General features: G+C 41.9%; 2 protein-coding genes and 1 pseudogene across 16 annotated transcripts in view; 1 reads left to right on the plus strand and 2 right to left on the minus strand.

The window, feature by feature from the left end:
- The window catches only part of LOC311487964 (NADP-dependent malic enzyme, mitochondrial-like), a 32538-nt gene extending 30710 nt beyond the window's left edge, over positions 1–1828 (plus strand). For 10 of the 11 annotated variants that reach the window (XM_084544445.1, XM_084544443.1, XM_084544452.1 and 7 more), the window contains one exon: positions 348–1828. In XM_084544445.1, the coding sequence (XP_084400571.1) occupies positions 348–448 (101 nt within the window). In that variant the 3' untranslated portion in view covers positions 449–1828. The remainder of the gene's footprint in view (positions 1–347) is intronic. The other variant, XR_014699062.1, reaches the window with a different exon arrangement.
- Positions 1–22569, minus strand: part of LOC311488796 (NXPE family member 3-like) — a 148469-nt pseudogene that overhangs the window by 77653 nt on the left and 48247 nt on the right. The gene's annotated exons all lie outside the window — the stretch shown is intronic.
- LOC311487959 (NXPE family member 3-like) overlaps positions 16106–22569 on the minus strand; it is a 32121-nt gene continuing 25657 nt past the window's right edge. For all 4 annotated transcript variants that reach the window (XM_084544435.1, XM_084544436.1, XM_084544437.1 and 1 more), the window contains 3 exons: positions 18688–18755; positions 18378–18602; positions 16106–18303 (listed from right to left, as the gene is read on the minus strand). In XM_084544435.1, coding sequence (XP_084400561.1) covers positions 17741–18303; positions 18378–18602; positions 18688–18755 — 856 coding nt within the window. In that variant the 3' untranslated portion in view covers positions 16106–17740. The remainder of the gene's footprint in view (positions 18304–18377; positions 18603–18687; positions 18756–22569) is intronic.

A 22569-nucleotide genomic window follows, 5' to 3' on the forward strand; every position in this document is an offset into this window, starting at 1 on the left:
CCCTGTCAACATCGTTATTGTTTTTGTATATATTTCGCCAAATTCCGTGCTACTGTGACAAGGTAATTTCCCATATGTGGGATTAATAAACATGTCTTATGTCTTAAACACACAGAAATACCAGGGTGTTCTGATTTCTTAATATCCACCACAGCACACAATGAAAAGAAAAAGCAGTTGATTCTCTATAATATAAACTTTAAACTTGTGTACAATACATTTGGACTATAACTCCACTGATAATGTGCAGCATTGGTCCAGAGATACTGTACATAACACACAGTTTAACCATTTCACACTGGGGAAGATAAATTAATTTAAACCCACTTCTCTTCTCACCTTTACAGTCTGGATGTATCTCAGCAGGAAGATGAGGACAGACAGTGCTAGGACGAGGAAGATGAACCTTCTGGACAGATGCATGGTGACCTCCTTCTGTCTCCCTTGATCAGGTCCTGTCTCACACTCTGCCGTCACTGCAATGACGATGATGCAATCTTTTCATCTGCGTCCATAAACACTGTCATCAAGAAGGTTCTGTTGATGTTTGTGGAGAATCATTTGAGATGACATGAGATAATGCTGATACTCTGAATAAGGATTGGTCCCAAATACATGTGTATAAGTACTTAAGTTTCTGCTGAATATAAATAATATTTACACCGGTTGTATTACAAAAGGCGATGTGTTGAACAAACCTAAATCACTGCGACAAAGAAATGGCTTAAGTGAGTTTTACATTTTATTAGGAATGCACCAAATATTCGGCCACCGAAAATGGCCCAAAAGTGGATTTTTTGGTTTTCGGCTGAAAGACTTTTATCGCAGAAACAACACGGCCGAAACAGGATGTTGTGATGATGCAAGCAACAACCGTAGCCAGCACGGCCATGTCTGCCGTGTGGACGTATTTCAATATATAAAGTATTATATAAATATATAGGCTAAAGACCAGCGATTTGCAAAGCGTGTGATGCTGAAATTTCAAGAGGCATGCATCTGCAAAGTCGGGTTTAATTTATCACCTGAAATCCAAACATCCAAGCAAGGAAGTTTCCCGGTAACGGTGCCGGTGCCCATTAACGTCGATCGCGATGACCGGTAGATCGTGAAGGCAGTGCGGATAGATCGTGCCATTGAAAAAAAAAATAAATAAAAAAAAAAATATATATATATATATTTTTATTTATTTATTTATTTTTCAGCGGCACACATCCACAGCCGTGCACAGCGTCAGTTAAGACTACCGTCTTTCTTAAAGGGACAGCAATATTTTTCTAAAGGTGCAGCGCATCAATTTTTCTTAATAAAAATAAAAACAAATATGCTCAGTCTAACCACACAGTGGATCAATGCTGATTTCCAGCTGCAAAAGCATTATTATTTAATGTACACATGAGTGGAGTCAAGTTCATTCATTCATTCATCTTCTATACCCGCTTATTCCTGTTAAGGGTCACGGGGTCTGCTGGAGCCTAGCCCAGCTGTCATCGGGCGAGAGGCGGGGTACACCCTGGACAGGGCTAACACAGAGAGACAGACAACCATTCACAATCAATTGACTAGCATGTCTTTGGATGGTGGGAGGAAGCCGGAGTACCCAGAGAGAACCCACGCTGATACAGGGAGAACATGCAAACTCCACACAGAAAGGCCCAGTCGGCCCATGGATTCGAACCTGGGACCTTCTCGCTGTGAGGCATCAGTGCTAACCACCTCGCCACTGTACTGCCCTGGAGTCAAGTTAAACATTTTATTTTGAATTTTATTTTATTTTATATTGTGCATTGTTGGAATGTGCTAAATAAATATTTTCATAATTTTGTAATTGATTTATTCTTTGAAACATTACTATTAATTTATGCAATGGCATTGCCTTGATTTTAGTAAGGTTAGTACACAGTCATAGCCATAAATGCAATGGTACTAATAATTGTCATAATAATTTCTTTCTGTGTTTCGGTTTCGGTTTCAGTTTCCGGCATCTCCATTTTTCCCTCGCTTGGGGAAGGTGAAAAAGAGACAGCTCTGAAAGTCTGTAGTGAAGGGGTGGGTTTAAAGGTCCCTCATCTCGATACTTAGGACCACGTTGCCTGATTGTCTGGATGTTGTGTTTATTAGTTAAACAGAGATTAGAATGTGTTGAACTAATACATTCAATAGAGAAGGAATGCGGAAAACCAAAAAGAACAGAGAGGAAGAAGGTCACTCACAGGCTAGAAAGAAGAGGAGATAAAAGAGGGAGAGTGGATCTACAGAACGTGGAATGAGCCAAGGTGGACAGGCCCGTTGCGTCATCGACCACGTACGGTGTGAGAGTCTGGCTGGATGAAGAGCAGACTAAGATGAGTAGATACTGGCACAAAACACACTGTAGAAGAGAAGAGCCATCCACAGAAAGAAACCTTAGAGAATTCAGAAAGCACCTAAGGGATATAGGCGAAGAAACAGAGGAAGAATAAAATGTTGACCTTTGGGTCGTGGCCTTCACTGGCCTGTTTGGCAGTGATAAGCCTGATAGTCGTCCCGCTGTTGCTATGGCTGGATGTGATAGAAAAGTTACAAACTCAGACAGCTGACACGATACCTAGTGCCAATATTCCTAATACGCCACTGTTTCCTGTTAAAAAGGCTCCACCCTCAACAGGAAACAGGTGCACGCCGGCAGTGCACATCTTAGACTCTGACGAACAGAAATGACTGACTGACTGACGAGTTAGCAGACATTGACTGCGTTTACATGGTCTTTAGTATCCCGATTTTGAGGCTTACCCGGCTTTGAGCATATCCGGGATATGGTGTTTACATGGAACACAGAGAAACCCGGTTATTCATATCCCCGTATACATGATAAATACCAGTAACCCGTTTTCCGATCACTGCATCCTATCTGCGCATGCGTGTTTTACGTCTTTTTCAATGTTTTCCAACGCGACCTAACTTGTTCAACGGAGCGAGGTGGAAAACCAGCGTCACGTAGCTTTTCCGCAGCAGATTTGAATACATCAGCATTTCGGTGTTTTCTGCCATCTAAACACGTCATTATGTTTAGTTCTTTCATTACTTTAAGGGAAAATTCAGTCTCTTCGTCGCTCCAAAAGTGAGAAGTTCTCATTGCTGCCATGTTGTTTGTATATCTAGTGCGTCGCCTGGCGTCACTCGCGCCTGCGCAGACAGTGGGCAGCCGTCAGAAATCGGGATAAGGTGTATACATGCTCCAGTATCCCGGCTTCTATCGGAGTACTCCAGGTAGCAAAACCGGGTTTCTTGAAATCGGGAAATGGGTATATCCCGATTTCTGAATTCAGGATATGGTGTTTACATGGACAAACATAAAAACGGGATACTTCAAAAACCCGATCAAAACCGGGATACTAAAGACCATGTAAACATGGTCATTAGGGTGAGCTATCAATAGAATAGAATGTTCGATAATTTCACTTGAACTCCGTTACAGGAAAATAGGAAGAAAACCCCGAGCCAGAACTGCAAATCATTCTGGGGGGTGTAGGCAGAGGAAGGACTTTAGACTCTCGACCTGTCACGGCCCATCTAAGCCAGGTTGGTGGCATCAACAATAACGAACGGTGTGGAGTGAAAGGAGAATATGAGTGCAACAGCGCGAGAGGAAATTGTAGATAAAAAAGGAAAGGTCACGTCACCAGTTTAGCAATATTTTCGTTATTTTTAGTCAGACGAGTCAGACCGATGTTGTCTGCAAACTTGGTGGCGATTGAGCATTGGCTCTCGTCTCTCTTGATTAGTAGTGTAAGAGTCGGTTAAGTTTCCTTTATCTGCCGGCCGAGTGAGTGGCTGCTGACTCACGGTTAAGCAGGGATCCACAAGCAGGTTATGGGTTATGAATCGGTTAAGTTTCGATTCTCTGCGTATTGTGCGGAAGTGAGTGAGTGTCTGACTGCCTTAGTTTGCTAGTGGTGCATTTTATATCAATCAAACGTGGTAGGACTCAACTGAGCCGGTTAAATAGACGTCTAGATTCATGATTCTTGAGTCGTCTTTGATGGACGGTTATATGAACCGAATCTTTTTTTAATAATAATATAATAATAATAATACATTTTATTTATAGGTGCCTTTCAAAACACCCAAGGTCACCGAACAATTAAAACAGGGTTTAAAATACATAACAGACATTTCCACCGCTACTGAATATTAATTAAAAATGAGTGAAAATTAAATGCTATTGAATATGTCATTATTATCAGTTTTAAAAATTAAAGTGACGGGTAAAAATGGGTTATGACAGTATTTTTATGACCCTGTCAGTCAAAATGACAGACAACGAAAAAGTCTAGCGCAACCTCTGATCAAGAGGTACACGGTTGCAGTGCCATACGACAAAACATCAAAGCGATATAAAGAAATAACGGATGCAGTTCAGCACAGTTGAGAAGTCTGGGTAGAATAGGTTAAAAAAACAAATCAGTAATTATCGATATCGACTGATATGAAACAATTATATTGTGATACATTTTTCAGCCATATCGCCCAGACCTAGCAGACATACCAGAGACGTTGTAGTCAAAAGGTCTACATGATGTAGGGTTAATGAAAGGAGCATTGCCAGTACAAATAGTGCCAAAATCAGATTACAGACCTCACCAACGCCAATATCCGTTAAAACCTGTGGCAGAAGATGGAATAAAGCCAATCTTGGACACGCTGATGAAAGCGAAAGTGATACTTAAGTGTGAAGCCTGCAATACGCCCCTGTTTCCTGTTAAAAAGGCTCCACCCTCAACAGGATAGAGAATGGTACAGGGTGTGTGGGTCTGTGTTCCAGACCCATATACATTATTAAATTACTTCAGTCAGATTTTACTGTATGTGGATGGCATATTGATAGCCTCCAAGATTGTAAAAGATTGCAAAACAGACACACTGGCACAATACATGTCAATGCAAGGGCACAAAGTGAGTAAGGCTAAACTACAGCTGTAAGGCTAAGCTACAGCAATCTTACCAAAATCGCTCTATAAATGGGCAGCAATAGTGAGCCATGGTAGTGCACATGCCTCAACATTAGGGATGTGTGCACTAGTACACCAGAAATATACGACCTATGGGTTTACAGATAAAAAAATAAAAAAATGTAGAGATTGTAGAGAGTCTTTTTGTGCAAAACACAATGGGGAAGGTCCAGGGAAAGAGATACTGCCTTACAATCATAGATCCGTACTCTAAGTCAGGGGTTCCCAAACTTTTCCATGCCAAGGCCCCCAAAACAGCATTAGCTTCTGGCCGGGGACCCCCTTTGCAAACCTACAGACAATGCTACAAAATATGTAAAGAAACGTCATTTTTTTATAATGTTTTTTCTTACTTTTATTCACTATTCAATAACTATTACATTTGTTTAGCATAAGTGCTGCCTCACATATTCTGATTTTAGTTGGCCAGGAGTTCTTAGGTTTTTGTTTGCAGCAGTATCCTCCACGACAGGGCTGTTGGTATGTTCCTTCGGTCTCTTTCTTGTCAAAAACCTGTCCATTTTGTGCTAGCTACATGCTAGCTACATGCTAGCTTGAGGGGCAAAGCAGCTTGATAAATGGTGCAAACAGCCAGGTGTTTTATGATAATGATTTAAGAAATAATTCGATTATATTTTTTAATAATGGTTAAAAATAATTTGATTATATTTTTTTCATTTTTCTAATTTTTTTTTCTTATCTTCCCTCCAATTGTCTGAGGCCCCCAGGGGGCCGCGGTCCCCACTTTGAAAACCAATGCTCTAAGTGGGTGGAAGTGTTTGCATGTACTCATAATGACAGTCTTACTGTAGCCAAATGCCTATTAAGAGACGTAGTACCCAGACTTGGAATACCTGAATCATCTACAGCGATAATGGGCTCCACTTTGTAAATCAAGTAATAAGCCACCTGGCCCAACTGTTGAGGTTAAAAAAGACCATGGCTGAAACAAAATTAACCTGGGTAGATTGCCTTCCCTTGGTACCACTGTACTTATGAATAACCCCTGCAAAACGAGGATGAGAGGTTTAGGGGACAAATGGTTAGTGGTGAGTGTACTCATGATCTCAGTCTGGTGTCCAGCTGGAGTGTACGCAACAGGATGTGATGGAGTACAAACAGTAGTGTTACCCGATTAAAAAATATGAGATAATAAGTTGTGCTCATAGAATCAATTATTCAAAGCATATAAAAAAGTGCTATTAAAAAAGGTTGAAATTAATTTTTAAAAGTTATGATAGAATGTTAAAAATAGTTTAAAAAGTGTTAAATGTTTATTGTTTAATTTCAAGGTCAGTGTAATTCTGGAAACTCTGGACCAGCATTTATGGGGTTAATATCAATCAACAGGATCGTCAGGTCTCAGGTGTTTCAGTATGGACAAAAGAAGTGGGACACAGTTTACGAAGAGCGGCCAGAACTAAGCTAGAGAGTGAGCGTGATATGGAAAATTTCTGTATTCTTTAGTATATTAGAATTGCACAAACCGATGTGTAATTTGTAGCTTATGATTGTTTGCACGACATTCAGTGAGAGTGACAAGCTGGATATTGAGAAACAGGAGGAATTTCTACACGGAGTTTCGGACTGTTTACGTGGTGTGCTACCGCTAATGCTAACGCTTAGCCACCTTGGAGGATAAGCTCGAGTCAGTTTATTGCTAGTGGACAGACATTTTCTGGATAAAAGTCTGACTCCCTCGAATGAACTGTTTGAGGGGTTAACTGCTGTTTTCGATCGGAAAGACAGTGCTTGGAGTAACCAGGACAGAGCTTGAGTAACCAGGGGCCTCATGTATGAGAGTTGCGTAGATTTCCTTCTAAATCGTGACGTAAGCTCAGATTTAGTAGCATTTCGAAGCACATTTCCTTTGTACATCCCAATCGAGCGTACCCGACTCCTCCCTGTCCACGCCCCCTTTAAATATGCAACTCCCCGTCCACGCCCCTTTTAAATATGCAAATTATATTTAAATTGACCCTGCACCTGAGATTCCCCTCTCTGGAGATGCTACTCACTGGAGTGGAGATGCGCAAAAATGTGTTCTTTGGCACGCTGCCACAATGTTGGTTACTTGCATTTGCGCATCACGTATGATCTGTACATTGATCGAATGAAAATGTTTCCTGTTGACATTTACAAATTCATGCGATGGCGCTTTTATAGCAATGTGTGTGCAGTCGATAGCTCTGATTACATTCAGAAAACCGTCTCTCGCTGCAGATTGCTCTTTAATGTTGACCTGTTCAGATGCATTGTATGGGAATCTGATATACCTGGCTGACATGCGGATAATTCCGTCCCACACTGCTGGCATGGCTCTGCTCAGGGTCGACCGGCACAGTCCCAATCGGTCGGAGTAATAGTTTTCACATTTATGACAGTTTCCCGGCATCACCTCTAAGTAAGTAAAGGATCGACATCTGTAGAATCCTACTTACGCCAGCCACGTTGTTGGCGTCGGCACGTACAAAATTCCCAGACATTTCACTCTTGATACATCTGAACTTTTACGTGAGCGAGTACTTACGTAACATTTTTGTACGCACGCAACGTTCGTACATGAGGCCCCAGGACTTCACTTGTGAGTTCTTCTGGCAAAACGGGAGGAGAAAAGACAACCGACGGAGTCTGTGGTGAAATGCTGATCAGATTCCGAGCCTGCACCTGTAACTGTTGGAGGAAAGGACAGGAACGTTGACTCAGGTACCTTTCGTTTTATTTTGCTCGCTGACGAGTGAAGCTGACAACGAACACAAGCACCGCATCAGGCCTGCTACGGTACATTTAAGTCATAGAATAATTTTAGTTGCCGGCTTTAATAGTAGGGCTGAACGATTAATTGCAGCTAGCTTTGGTCTCTCCGCTAGTCCCCAGTTAGCTAATTAGTGTTATGACCATCAAGCCGTGCTTTTAGTCAGTTTTGGAAAATTGTACACATTAATACCACTGACAAATACCGAATAAACAACGGCTTGTTGTTCGGTTAATTGTTCTAACAGACCTTCAACGAAATCCGCTCTTCAGTTTTTTCGGTGAGTGACACACTGGTTTTATTGTAAATATGTTCGCACTAATTAGCAAGCATTGGTGTTTGCACTTAACAAAACAGGCGCGTTAGCTCAGCTTGTTAGCTAGCTCGTTAGCCAGCTAATGAATTAGCCTTCGGGTATTTCATTAGCTGCGATGTTAACGGGAGCACATTGTTGGTTGTCACAGTTACGGTGATGATAAACTTTAAACCTAATGCATCTGTATGAGGTTGGGAGAAATAGTTCACCTCATAAATTAGCTAACATGCATGTAATGTTAATCTTGAACTTGATTTAGGCAAGATAACGTTAACAGGTAAGAGGATGTTAATAACGGAATAGCTTAAAATCATTAAGAAGTGGCGACCTGTGTGCAATTACAATATGATTTGTGTAACTTAAAATTATTAATGACACACCTGAACAGGCCTTTGCTGCTACAGATGTCATACACAGTTTCTCCAGTGTTGGGTCTGTCATATTTTTATTTTTTATCCTTATGTCCTCGTGCTTTTTAGTTTCTTATATGTTTATCCAGTGTTCCTGGCCTGCACTAGACAGGCCATGGTATTTCTTTCTGCCACTGTTATTAACCAGTTACCTTTTCTTCTGTAGGACACTTTGGGAGAGACAAATCTGGGCAACAGACAACACTACAACAGTAATAATAAAGAGGTTGAAAACGTTACTTATTTAACAACGCCCTTATGTCATGATGGGTTTGTCCATAGTATATACGGTTTTAATGTATGAATACGTGTGTGTTAGCATGACATGTCTGGCCACTCTGTATATTGCTACCTAGTAACCTAGCAACCAAATACCGTTATGTATGAGATCGTTAAATCTGATAACTGTCGTTTACTTTTATGTAATATGTATGACAGCTTAAAGAGGCGTCACTTAGTGACTTTCTGTATTTTTATGTCTTTGTAGTTTTACGGATCTGAATGGAAAGTGATAGATGGAAAAGAAATGAAATTAGTCCAAGTAAAGTTTCATGGAAGAAAAGTCCCGCTCTTCATTCTATTCTCGTTAGCTATCTGTCAGTGCTTTGTAACGGACACAACTGCCAGGACAGAATAGTAAAAGGACGTTTACACAGCGGGTGAAGACATCTAAAACAACTCAACGCACTCCCCCGGACATCGCTACAACAAAAATGGCATCTGCAGACGAAGGACACCTAACACTGGACACACGGTCACAAACAGGCAGGTCCAACGTGTCAGTGGCTAGTAGCGCCGCAATGAAGGCTGGGCATGGAAAATATCTTTCCAGAGCATCACACATGACCACAACCTAACGCATCGAGAAGAACTCAACTTCCTTGTCAAATGGCTCAGCCCAGAGTCATCCACACAGGCCAAGCGCCTCTGGTCAGTCCACGTAACCAGTCCAGCGAAGGCAGTCGACATCATCTGGGAGCGCCTTGAGGACTGCTACGGCTGCCCTGAAGTCATCAAGCATGCTCTGCTGAAAAGGCTTGAAGACTTCCCCCCCATCTCAAACAAATATCCTCGCCAGCTGAGAGAGCTGGGAGACCTGCTACAGGAGCTGGAGTCTGCGAAGTGGAGCGGACTCACACCAGGACTTGCATACCTCGACACAGCTCGAGGTGTAAACCCCATAGTGGAAAAACTCCCCTACAACCTTCAAGAAAAATGGGTCACACAGGGCTCCAGGTACAAAGAACAGCACAGGGCAGCCTTTACACCCTTCTGTTTTTTTGTGCATTTCATCTCAATCAAGCTAAGACTAGAAATGACCCAAGTTTTATCTTCCCCTTGTCCAGCTGTGCAAACAGCATCGAGACAGACAGGACAGGCAGGGTAAGCAACAAACCATCCATCTCTGTGAAGAGGACTGAGGTGTCATCAGCTCAAAACTCCCATGTCAGCCATCCAGAGAAATCAGCTCATGAGCCAGACAAGCACTGCCCCATCCATAACAAGCCCCATGCCCTCTTTAAGTGCCGCACCTTTAGGAACAAACCACTGGATGAGCGCAAAGCCTTTCTGAAGGAAAACTTCATCTGCTACCGGTGCTGTGCCTCCACCAAACATGTTGCAAAGGACTGCAAAATGTCTGTGAAATGCAGAGTGTGACAGCGAAAAGCATGTGTCTGCCTTGCACCCTGGGCCCACCCCCTCACTGCCCGAAGAGACCAAAGGCGACCCAGAACAGCATGAACAGCAGCTCGACGTCACCGCCAAATGCACCGAAATATGTAGCACTTCTTCTCAGCCCAGGTCATGCTCCAAAATATGCCTGGTAAAAGTTTTCCCCACAAGTCATCCTGAAAAAGCCCAACGTGTATACGCGGTGTTGGATGACCAGAGCAACCGCTCGCTTGCCAAGACACAGTTCTTCAACCTGTTTGGCATCAAAGGCAACCCCTCTCCCTACACTCTGAGGACGTGCTCAGGCACAGTTGAGACGGCGGGGAGAAAGGCCTGCAACTTCACAGTGGAGTCACTTGATGGGAAATTGACAGTGGCTCTCCCTCCCCTCATAGAATGCAACTCAATGCCAGACGACAAAGCAGAAATCCCGACACCTGAGATAGCCCAGCACTTCCCTCACCTCACTCCAGTGGCCAACAAGATTCCAGCCCCAGATCCAGATGCTCAGATTCTCCTTCTCCTGGGGAGAGACATCTTAAGTGTACACAAGGTACGTGAGCAGTACAACGGACCCCACAACACGCCCTACGCACAGCGCTTAGATTTGGGCTGGGTTATCGTGGGAGAGATCTGCCTTGACGGAGCACATCAACCTGCTAAAGCCAACGTCTACAAGACAAACGTGCTGTCCAATGGCAGAGCTTCATTCTTCACTCCATGCACTAAAAACGTCCAGCTGAAAGAGAAGATAGAACCTCATTCTCTGCACTTACCTGCCTCATCATGTGAGTTGAGATCACCATGCTCCAGTGCTGCCACAAATCGCCTCGGAGACAGTGTCCTCGCGAGGAACGCAGACGACGAAAAGATCGCCCTCTCCATCGAAGACAATGTTTTCCTGGACGTGATGGACAAAGGAGTGCACCTTGGAGATGAGATCAACTGGGTGGCGCCACTGCCATCCCGCTCACCAAGGAGACGGGTGGATGTAGCAAACAGAGTCACATGCATACGAAAATCCACCTCACCTGACCAGTGGAATTATGTCTGGACTGAGAACAAACCCAACCTTCAGGAAGGTGATGTTGTCCTGCTCAAAGACTGTCAGGTGAAACGCAACGAATGGCCTGTTGGACTTGTCACTAAGGCCTTCCCCAGCAGTGACAGCAGAGTTCGTAAGGTCATGGTCAAGACAACAAAAGAAGGGACTGTTAAGGAATATCTGAGACCGATCAGTGATATGGTTTTGCTCTTTTCTTGTGTTGATCATCAGAAACGATTAAGTAAAGCAAATGTAGTGATATAATAGCAATTATACCAGGCGGGGAGTGTTCTGACTCCTGTGTAATTGTTATTTTTCTGTTATGTTTATGTTGCTATGGTGACACCTGGTGCCAGAATTCGGTACTACCGCTACATGTATTCCGTTGTAACGTAGCCGTTGCCTGTCAGTTAAGCCCAAGTTATGCTTTCGTGTTGATACAGCGCGAGGGCGCGTACGGACCTATTACGGACCTATTGCGTCCTTGCGGACCCCCGTGCGTCCTACGCAAGGGCCAGACGTGCACCTCCCAAAAATCCTCGACGCGCGTCGAGGCGACGCAACAGCAACGCAGCAGCAACGCAGCAGCAACGCAGCGGCATTGGCTGTGATTGGTCCACTAACTACATCCACTGGAGACCGCTTTTCCGGTTTCCACTCATAAACATCATTGTCTCCTTTGTCGTGCCCTAATTTGCAATAGAAGTATTTCTTCCTCTGCTTGAATAATTTGGAGCTCCAACGCCAGTCTCTCTGTCTTGGTGTCCATCGTACACTGTGACTACGACAATAACTATACGAGGCGAGATACGTCACAAGAGTCTCGGTCGGTCGGTCACAAAAAATCATAGCGCCCTCTACCGGTGTGGCATGCATTTCGACACGTAAACCCCACACAGAACCATCACGGTCTCACGACTGCGTCCAAGCAACTGCGTGGCCATTGCGTGACCATTGCGTGATCACTACGCGGAAGCATAATCTAGCCTTTACTCGTCAGTTTGATGAGATGCATACAACAGCTGTTTCCTCGTTTGATCCTTGGAGTAAATCCGTCCGTAAGTGTTAAATGAATAAGATACTATGAAAGAGTTACATAACTATTACAGCGTAAAATTTCCAAGATAATAAGTAACAAAATGTTTGTTTTAATGTATGAATACTTGTGTGTTAGCATGACAAGTCTGGCCACTCTGCATATTGCTACCTAGTAACCTAGCAACCAAATACCGTTATGTATGAGATCGTTAAATCTGATAACTGACAGCTTAAAGAGGCGTCACTTAGTGACTTTCTGTATTTTTATGTCTTTGTAGTTTTACAGATCTGAATGGAAAGTGATAGATGGAAAAGAAATGAAATTAGTCCAAGTAAAGTTTCATGGAAGAAAAGTCCCGCTCTTCATTCTATTCTCGTTAGCTATCTGTCAGTGCTTTGTAACGGACACAACTGCCAGGACAGAATAATGTTCCTTGAATATGTTGACTATCGTTACTAAACAACGTTATGTGTGCTGGCTGCTGTTTAAAGTTCTTACCATAAATGACATCATGATCTGAAAAAGACAGGTACATTTATATTTATTACAAGATGATTATCTTTCAGTAACTAGTTAATATATGTACTGGTATTATTTTTTCCATTCAACCCTTTAAATGTGACATAGTTAACTATACTTTTTTCCCTTCCATGGATACAGTGATGATAATTGGTGAAGGCGTGGGGCCTAGAGAGCTGTGACCACCATGGCAAGCAACCTCAGTCTGCAGGATGTCCTCATCTGTTGGTTTGGCTCGCTGGACTGCAGTGGAAAGGCCTTCTTCCGTTTTTTTCTCTTCTGTTGTATAACAAATATTTTTAAATATTACATTAAAATCCTGTTTGTATTTGCACTCCTTTTGTCTTTTATGCTTACTGTAGATCTTTCACAAATGTCACTGTCAATCTGAAAGTTAAAAAACAACAGGCAATGATGTTCAACACATGAGACAGAATACAGAATAAAAAAAACTGCTAAAATAACCACAATATTAACATTGAAAACTGATTAATGTCAGCAAGTCTAACATTTGCTGTTAATTTAAATTATATTTAGTCTTTTCTATTTTAATAACAAAAATATTACTGCTATACAAGCAGTGGCTTAACAAGTTAGGATCAAATGCATTCACATGCAAACACATTTCCAAGTTGTTTAGTATGCTTTAATGTGTTAACAGATGTAACACAAATACTTATGTCTATGTACTTATGTGAAATAATTAACGTTTTCAACCTCTTTATTATTATTGTTGTTAGTGTTGTTTGTTGCCCAGATTTATCCCTCCCAAAGTGTCCTACAAAAGAAAAAGGTAACTGGTTAATAACAGTGGCAGAAAGCACGAGGACATAAGGATAAAAAATAAAAATATGACAGATCCAACACTGGAGAACCTGTGTATGACATCTGTAGCAGCAAAGGCCTGTTCAGGTGTGTCATTAATCATTTTATGTAACACAAATCATACTGTAATTGCACATAGGTCGTCACTTTTTAATGATTTTAAGCTATTCTGACATTAACGTTCCTGTTAACGTTATATTGCCAAAAGCAAGTTCAAGATTAACACTATATGCATGTTAGCTAATTTATGAGGTGAACTATTTTCCCCAACCTCATACAGAGGAATTAGGTTTAAAGGTATCATCATCGTAAAGTCTATATTACTTATATATTACGATATAAGTCGGTTTAATAACTGTGACAACCAACAATGTGCTCCCGTTAACATCGCAGCTAATGAATTACCCGAAGGCTAATTCATTAGCTGGCTAACTAGCTAGCTAACAAGCTGAGCTAACGCGCCTGTTTTGTTAAGACACCAATGCTTGCTAATTAGTGCGAACATATTTAGAATAAAACCAGTGTTTCACTCACCGAAAAAACTGAAGAGCAGATTCCGTCTGTTAGAACAATTAACCGAACAACAAGCCATTGTTTATTCGGTATTTGTCAGTGGTATGTGTGTGTACAATTTTCCAATACTGACTACAAGCACGGCCGGATGGTCGTGACACTAATTAGCTAACTGGGGACTAGCGGAGAGACCAAAGCTAGCAGCTACCGCCAAGTGACCGCGCCCATACGTCACCTGTCACTCAAGGCGGGAACGCCCTTAATTATGCAGAATTTAAACCTTAATAAAAAATAAACTAAACGCGTTAGAAAAAAATTCACCCCCCGTACAGTCATGAATAGTGAAATAAGGCATTGAGACTAAAACCATTTTTTGTACCAGGCTGTAAACATGTTTAATATTGCTGTAAAGTTGGGCATTTTAACATGGGGGTCAATGGGGATTTGCTCCCTTTTGGAGCCAGCCTCAAGCGGTCGCTCAATGAACTGCAGTTTTTTGCACTTCCGCATTGGCTTCAATTTTCAGACCTGGAGGTTGCCGCCTGTTCTGACCTGGGCGATGTCTCTGAGCGGCGCGCGCACCCGCTACGGTCGGCTTGTTTACCTGTAATTTGCTACTGCTTGCAACATGGCTGATCTTTTGTCCGACTCTGAGGTTGACAAACCATAGCAGTAGCAAATTACTGGTAAACAAGCCGACCGTAGCGGGTGTGCGCGCCGCTCAGAGATGACATCATCCAGGTCAGAAGACATCATCCGGGGTCTGTAGGTCAATCTACAGAACCCGGATGATGTTAACACGTAACTCCAGACTCAACAGGGTATAGCACTAGCGTACAATAACAAAATATTGGCGGAATGAATGAGTTTCAGGGCAGATAATGCGTTATTTAGAGGCTGCGTTTCGATGCCCTGACCACTCCCGCTATATGGATATACGCTGATCTAATTATCTTCAGAACAAGTGCAAATGAAACAAAAGTGATATTGGTGAGTAAACGATGATATTTTATGCTGGAAATAAGGTCCAGGTTGTAAAAAACAGTAGTTCCCCTTTAAATGCACAATGGCAAAGCCACAGATGTTTCTGTAATGAGCAGTTAAATAAAAATGTCATTTATTTCAAGTCATACATCTTTTAATTTAATTCTGACAAATAGGCCCAGCCTATGGGAAAGAAAATTTTACACTAAATGTATCTAATATTGTGTTGTTCATATTTAAATCATTCATTATGTTTTGTTGGGAAAAAAAGAGGATAAAATAAAAAAATAAATACAAAAATCGCAATCACAATATTGGGGGGAAATTTTCCAAATCGTTCAGCCCTAGCAATTTCACTAGCGGCTGCCCGCACGCGATCGACCCGCTCCTGAGATTGTTCTGACAGACGCCTCATTATCTCTTGGTCTTGTTCCAACTGTCTTTTTAAATGTTCTCTGGCTCGCTCGGGACCCTCATCCGACACTTCCGTCGCCTCCACTAACCCTCCCTTAATCGCAAACATGGGGGCTTGCATTGCCAGTAAACGGTTGTATGGAGGGGTCGGATATATCCCAGGCACGGGAGGGGCAGTGAGCAAGGGAGCCCTACCCTGACTTTGTCCCTCAGTCTCTTTTTCTTTCTTTTTTCTAGCCTGATCCCGCTCCATCATCTCATTCCTTTCCACTACTACCGCGGCCAGCAGATGCAAGACAGACTTCCTATGTTCGTGAGCCTCAACGTCTTTTTTCCATTTGCATTTAATTATAGACGTGGGTGGTTTGTTCTTTAACTCTTTCTCTTTATCATAACATTCCCTTTCCATGCGTCCTATCAGACCAGTCAACTCTACCTTTCCTTCCGACTTTCCCTGCAGTTTGAGCTCATTCCACATATCTGTAACTTTTTTCATCTTATCCTTCGCCTTTTTTCCAGACAATCCTGCCCTCACCTGGGAAAGAACTCGTCCTTCCCATCAATCCCCATACTCTGACACTCTCCCTGCACTGGCCCATAATCCCACACAACCTCCATACTCCTGACATTCTCGCTCGAATTCTCCTTGTATTGTTATATGTTGGTATTGTTATGATACCATAACAATACCAGAAGAATATTTTCTGTTTATATCATGTTATTATATCATGTGTTATGCGATTCCACAATAATGTTGAACAGAGTTACTGCCATTATGACATTTACGTTTATTGAACACAGGCTCCGATACATGATACCCAAATGTTACAATCCATGTTACAATATAAAAGCCAAGCAAACATTCGTATGCACAGTTCGTATGCCAATGACAATGGCTTCCAAATCCGCCCGCGGATCTCTCCTTTAAACGTGTAGAAAAGCACACATGCTGGCAAACATGACAGCGACTCAGTTCATGTTGATGTAAACTGTGTGATAAGTTGGCCTCTGATTGTCGCCAGGGACAAACAGATTTGATACCAGACAGGCACATTTGTTCTCTGAGTTGTACAGAAATTAAACTCCCCGCCTGCTCTAAAGTCTTTATAATGAGGTTGTGAAACCTACAGCCTTTCTGACTATATAAAACACCTAGAATTCAAATTTAGTATAAAAAAGTATTTTTTTTTTCTATAATATATGTTGCACAATTGGACACATAAATTTACTTCCAGGCGTGCATAAGTTTAGAAAAATTTTACTTCTGCTTCTGAAAATATACAAACACAAGCGCATGCGGCTAACAGCTGACGTTCTCAGGTATGCTACACGGGATGCAAGTACGCTCCTATGCCCCAGCCAAAAGGACCCCAAAGCTGCCCAATGTGCCTGCATAAGTTTTACCCCTAGTAACCCCAAATCACTACACTAAAATAACAATAAGTTGTCATGCAAATAAACATACATCTCACCAAAACCATGTATCATAATAATTCAGAAATTAAACGAAAATACATGAAAATGGGGGGTGTTCGGTGTCCATGAATGTGTTACATTTCAGTATGGATCCCACATATAAAGAGGAAATGTAATGTAAGTAAAGGTCGAGGCTCAGACAAACACACATTGCTGCTGGGATTTGATCTGTTGTACATTTGCCAGACTTGTTAAGTTGGACACGCTGAAAGGCTGAGAGTCTCTGTCCAGAAGAGAAAAAAGTCGACCAAGGTATACAAGCAGAAAAATAACAAAATATGCAAATTATCTATTAAAGGTGCAGGATTTGTCTATTAAATACATTTAAATGTAAATTTAAAATGAAACTATAAATGGAAAGTGGGCATGTACGGTATGGGATTTAACCACAGTGTTGTTGATGCAGATTACAGACAGACAGAAAGCTGTACTTGAAGTGCTGCTTTACATTAACAGTGAATTTGGCTCAGGACGAAACACATATATATGCAGCCTGAGAAAAATCTTTAACACCTGAACTCTGGGAGCCTTCAGCTTTGGCAGAAAAATAAAATGAAAAATGCTCCCACACACACACACATACAAACACACAAAAAACTTTGGTAACAATAAAAGCTGAGCAGCACCAAAATCTTTGGCATTGCCAGAACAAAATAATGTGTGGGTTTCAAAGTTATATAGAACAGATAAGCATTAAAGTCTGAAGAGTGTTTTGACTGATTCACACAATAAAGTCCCCAGTTTTCTTCAACAACAAACCCACTATCATCGCTGCATTTTTAATTTTGGCTGTTCTTGTTCTCTGGGCAAATGTAAGACAAAAGCATGTCTATCATGTTCTTGACAATGACTGGAGGAGGATGCAAGTCATGAGGGAGGTGGTGTGCCAAACACATCTGCCAGGCGTCCACCACCAGAACGTTCAGTCCCTTGAACATGGCTTTGAGCACCATGTCAATCTCCAGTGAGTACCAGTCGTTGTTGTAGACACTCGACCACGGGCTCACGGCTTGGACATTGGCTGATCGGATCACTACAAGGGTCCCCGGTGCTCGGTCCATGAGCCTCACCAGCGCCCGTCGAATGTGGCGAAGCCGCCGTATGTATACCTCCACTGGAAAGGTGCTGAAGTGGGCCCAGATGCTGAGGACCACCACGGTGTTGGGGCCCCCGGAGAGGCCGTCCAGCTCGTTTGAAATGTACCGCAACTCACTGGACACAACAGGTAAGATGCGGATGGGAGGGCCATGGCAGCGGTACTTCAAGAGAATATTATGGGTGATGTCTACTGCCATGTATGGCCCAACTTTTTCAGGACTGTGCAAGTTGAACTCCTTTAATTCTGGATAAGATGCAATAAATTAAAGTTAAGATGGAACGGAAGAGAGTAATTCAGGATGAGACAAAAACACTCACCTGGTACAGAAGCAATGAGGTACTCAAACCACTGGCGGACAGTGGAGTCTCCGTACATGTGGATCACTTTGTTCTTCAAACACTGAGTGACGGAAGATGGCTGATTAAACTGATGCATCGTAACGCCAGCTAACGGCCTCCACGAGTCTTTATAGTAATATCCAGATGGTGCTATGTTGTTCGGTTCTGGTTTCATGGTTCTGTTTTCTTCCACTACTTCTGTATCTGATACAAGGTGAGACAAATGAGTTGACTGGAGTAACTCAAATAATGCACAAACTACAAATGTCACTCTGCAGGTATACCCTACCTTTCTGTGGCAGCACATTGATTCTGTCGGGTCCTGAAGCGTGTATGTGAACTTTGATGTTTACACCACTAAGACAAAAAACAAAAAGCAACATTTTGTTCACTGTTACAGTAAAGGACATCTTTACCTACACTGTTAGAAATTTCTGTTAATTTACAGCGGAATTCCAACAGTATTAACCTGTTATTTTTGAATACATCACTCTACTGTTAATACAAACAAAAAACTGTGACATTTTGGTGATTTACTGTTCTTTTAACAGAACTATATTGTTTTCCTAAAATACAGCATTTTACTGCTAATCATTCGTCCAAACCTTCTCACGGTATCATGATGTATTTTTTGCATTCTGGGAAATTTAACCTGAACTATACACATGGGAAGCTGGATCTGTTCGGGTGGCACAGTGGAGAGGTGGTTAGCACTGATGCCTCACAGCCAGAAGGTCCCAGGTTCGAATCCATGGGCCGACTGGGCCTTTCTGTGTGGAGTTTACATGTTCTCCCTGTGTCTGCGTGGGTTCTCTCCAGGTACTCTGGCTTCCTTGCACCGTCCAAAGACATGCTGGTTAGGTTCATTGGTGATTCTAAATTGGCCGTAGTGTTAGCTGAGATAGACTGGGAACCTGTCCAGGGTGTACCCCGCCTCTCGCCCGATGACAGCTGGGATAGGCTCCAGCAGACCCCACGACCCTTCACTGTTTGTAGATTTTGTGAAGACTGATGATGTATTTTTAAACAAACCAGTTGACTGTAAAGTATTGTGAAAGTAATCTTAACAGTTTTTCAATAACAGCACAAAACAAAATTTTAGTGACAGTAAAAATATGTCAATTTTACAGTAACATAATGGCAACCCTGCTGCCAGTTCTTTGCCGTTTTTATACAAGTAATAAAAAAACAGTCCCATACTGTATTTATCAATAACAGTACAAAACTGTAAATTTTAGTGACAGTAAATAAATGTTAATTTTACAGTAACATAATGGCAACCCTGCTGCCAGTTCGTTACTGTTATTTTATAGGAAAATTTTTAACAGTGAAGTTAACAGTCTAACCCTACTGTTACTGTACAGAACTTTCAGGGGTGGATTAATGTTCTATTTGTGGACTACGTTTTGTTGAGAGAAATCAGAAGTGAAAGTACTGCCTGTTAGAGAATAATTTCTCTTCCCTATGGATAGTTTGTGTGGTTAATGTGTGATTACTGCTGGCGTTAGTTATCTGCCCTATTTTACTATATTCTCATTTAATTACACTTAAGTTCAAATCACATAGTAATTATAAAAGTAAAAGAGTAGTTTCAAATTATTTATACTTTCTTCTCATTAGAATATCCTTGCGATCGTTACAATGTGTGTTCTTATTGTTGTTTGAAATCTGTGCTGGTGAGTCCAAATGTCCTCATCACTGACCATGTTTACATGGTCTTTAGTATCCCGGTTTTGATCGGGTTTTTGAAGTATCCCGTTTTTGTGTTTGTCCATGTAAACACCATATCCTGAATTCAGAAATCGGGATATGCCCATTTCTCGATTTCAAGAAACCCGGTTTTGCTACCTGGAGTACTACAATAGAAGCCGGGATACTGAAGCATGTATACACCTTATCCCGATCTCTGACGGCTGCCCACTCTCTGCACAGGCGCGAGTGACGCCAAGTGATGCACTAGATATACAAACAACATGGCGGCAACGAGAACTTCTCACTTTTGGAGTATCCCGATTTTGAGGCTTATCCCGGCTTTGAGCATATCTGGGATATGGTGTTTACATGGAACACAGAGAAACCCGGTTATTCATATCCCTGTATACATGATAAATACCAGAAACCCGTTTTCTGATCGCTGCATCCTATCTGCGCATGCGTGTTTTATGTCTTTTTCAACGTTTTCCAACGCGACCTAACTTGTTCAGCGGAGCGAGGTGGAAAACCAGCGTCACGTAGCTTTTCCGCAGCAGATTTGAATACATCAGCATTTCGGTGTTTTCTGCCATCTAAACACGTCATTATGTTTAGTTCTTTCATTACTTTAAGGGAAAATTCTGTCTCTTCGCTGCTCCAAAAGTGAGAAGTTCTCGTTGCCGCCATGTTGTTTGTATATCTAGTGCGTCACTTGGCGTCACTCGCGCCTGCGCAGACAGTGGGCAGCCGTCAGAGATCGGGATAAGGTGTATACATGCTCCAGTATCCCGGCTTCTATTGTAGTACTCCAGGTAGCAAAACCGGGTTTCTTGAAATAGGGAAATGGGCATATCCCGATTTCTGAATTCAGGATATGGTGTTTACATGGACAAACACAAAAACGGGATACTTCAAAAACCCGATCAAAACCGGGATACTAAAGACCATGTAAACATGGTCATTGATTCATGTGTTGTACCAAGTGATTACACACCCTTATGACATCATCTGGATGAGACGAGACTTTGGGTTTTCCTCCATGTAATTGAGGTTTTTCCTGTAGGTCTGACTCCATGGTTAGAATAGTTAGCGCAGGGGTCTTTTTATCTCCTCTCGTCAAGAAAGGGGGGGTTTTTGGCTTCCTGTAAGTAGGTTCATGTGGCTGTGATTTCCAACGTGAGCCCTTCTAACACTTAGGTGTTTCAGGGGTTCTCTATGCCATTGAGGGTTTGCCTCCAGCGGTCCTTGTTGACGGGAAGGTGGGATTCATGGGTCACATGTTAGATAAGCTGACATGCTATATAAGAGGGGTGTGAATATTACATCATGATATTATTTGACTCACGTGATTCTGTGTTTAATTGTGTTTTATTTTACAACACCATCTTTATCAATGTTGATGCATTTATTTGTTTAATTGTTTATTACTTTTTACATTTGATCTCATTGGGTTCTTGTAAGGTGCTAAATTATAGTGTATTGATCTTATGATCAATAAGAGGGTATTGTTAGAGAATAATTTCTCTTCCCTATGTGTGGTTAATGTGTGATTACTGCTGGCGTCAGTTATCTGCCCTATTTTCTCTCTGAGGAACATGCCAAGACCAAGGTCCCTCTTTGGCATCTTCAATCTCACTCTCTGGAGGATACTTTGCATTACAGGCATAGCTGTAGAGTTAGATGACACTTTGTATTTCCTAGCTGGTATGAATCCTTATCTTCATGTTTATGTACAATAGCCAATTGGATGTTAACACATCTCCCGTTTGCTGCCTCGGCCTTGCTTGCTAGTATAAGAATCTGAGCTTTACTGTTTGTCCCTTAGAATTGAGGTGGACTCATGCACTTATGTTGTGATGACGAAGCTTCTGTTCTCCTCGTATACGGGCCTAAATAAACTCCTTCAGCATAAGACATACAGGACTCTGGTACTTCTTCTTCTTCATCGGCATCACCACAAATTCCTCCCTAACACTGCCTGCTGAAAGTTTTTGAAAATTGTTTAACCTCTTGCTTATGATATTTGAACGTTTATTCATATAATAGGGAAATGGACAGAGTCACCTGACATCTAATTGACAGCTAATTGACATTTAACTGACATCTGGAACATCCAACTGACATCTAATTGATATATATGAGCAATATACAGAACCAACAACACCATATATGGAATCCTTTTTAAAAAATGTACATGAGATTAAGAGTGGACATAATTGTGACAAGTGATGGATGAAATAAGGTCTGTGTTTGGACACAATTATTGTCAGTAGGGAGAGCAAACCTGACACAAGAAGACACGGTTGTTTCCAGAGTAAAAGTACCGTATTTTCTGATAAAGGGCAGTGTCCAGTCCCATATGTTAATGAGGCACCACACACAATAAAAACAGATGCGTGACACCACAAAATCAGTCTCAACTTGCATAGCACCAAGAATCAGACTCGAGTTTGTATCTTTTTAAGAATAAACTTCTCGA

The sequence above is a fragment of the Chelon labrosus genome (genome assembly GCF_963514085.1).
Source record: "Chelon labrosus genome assembly, chromosome: 5".
Lineage (NCBI taxonomy): Eukaryota > Metazoa > Chordata > Actinopteri > Mugiliformes > Mugilidae > Chelon > Chelon labrosus.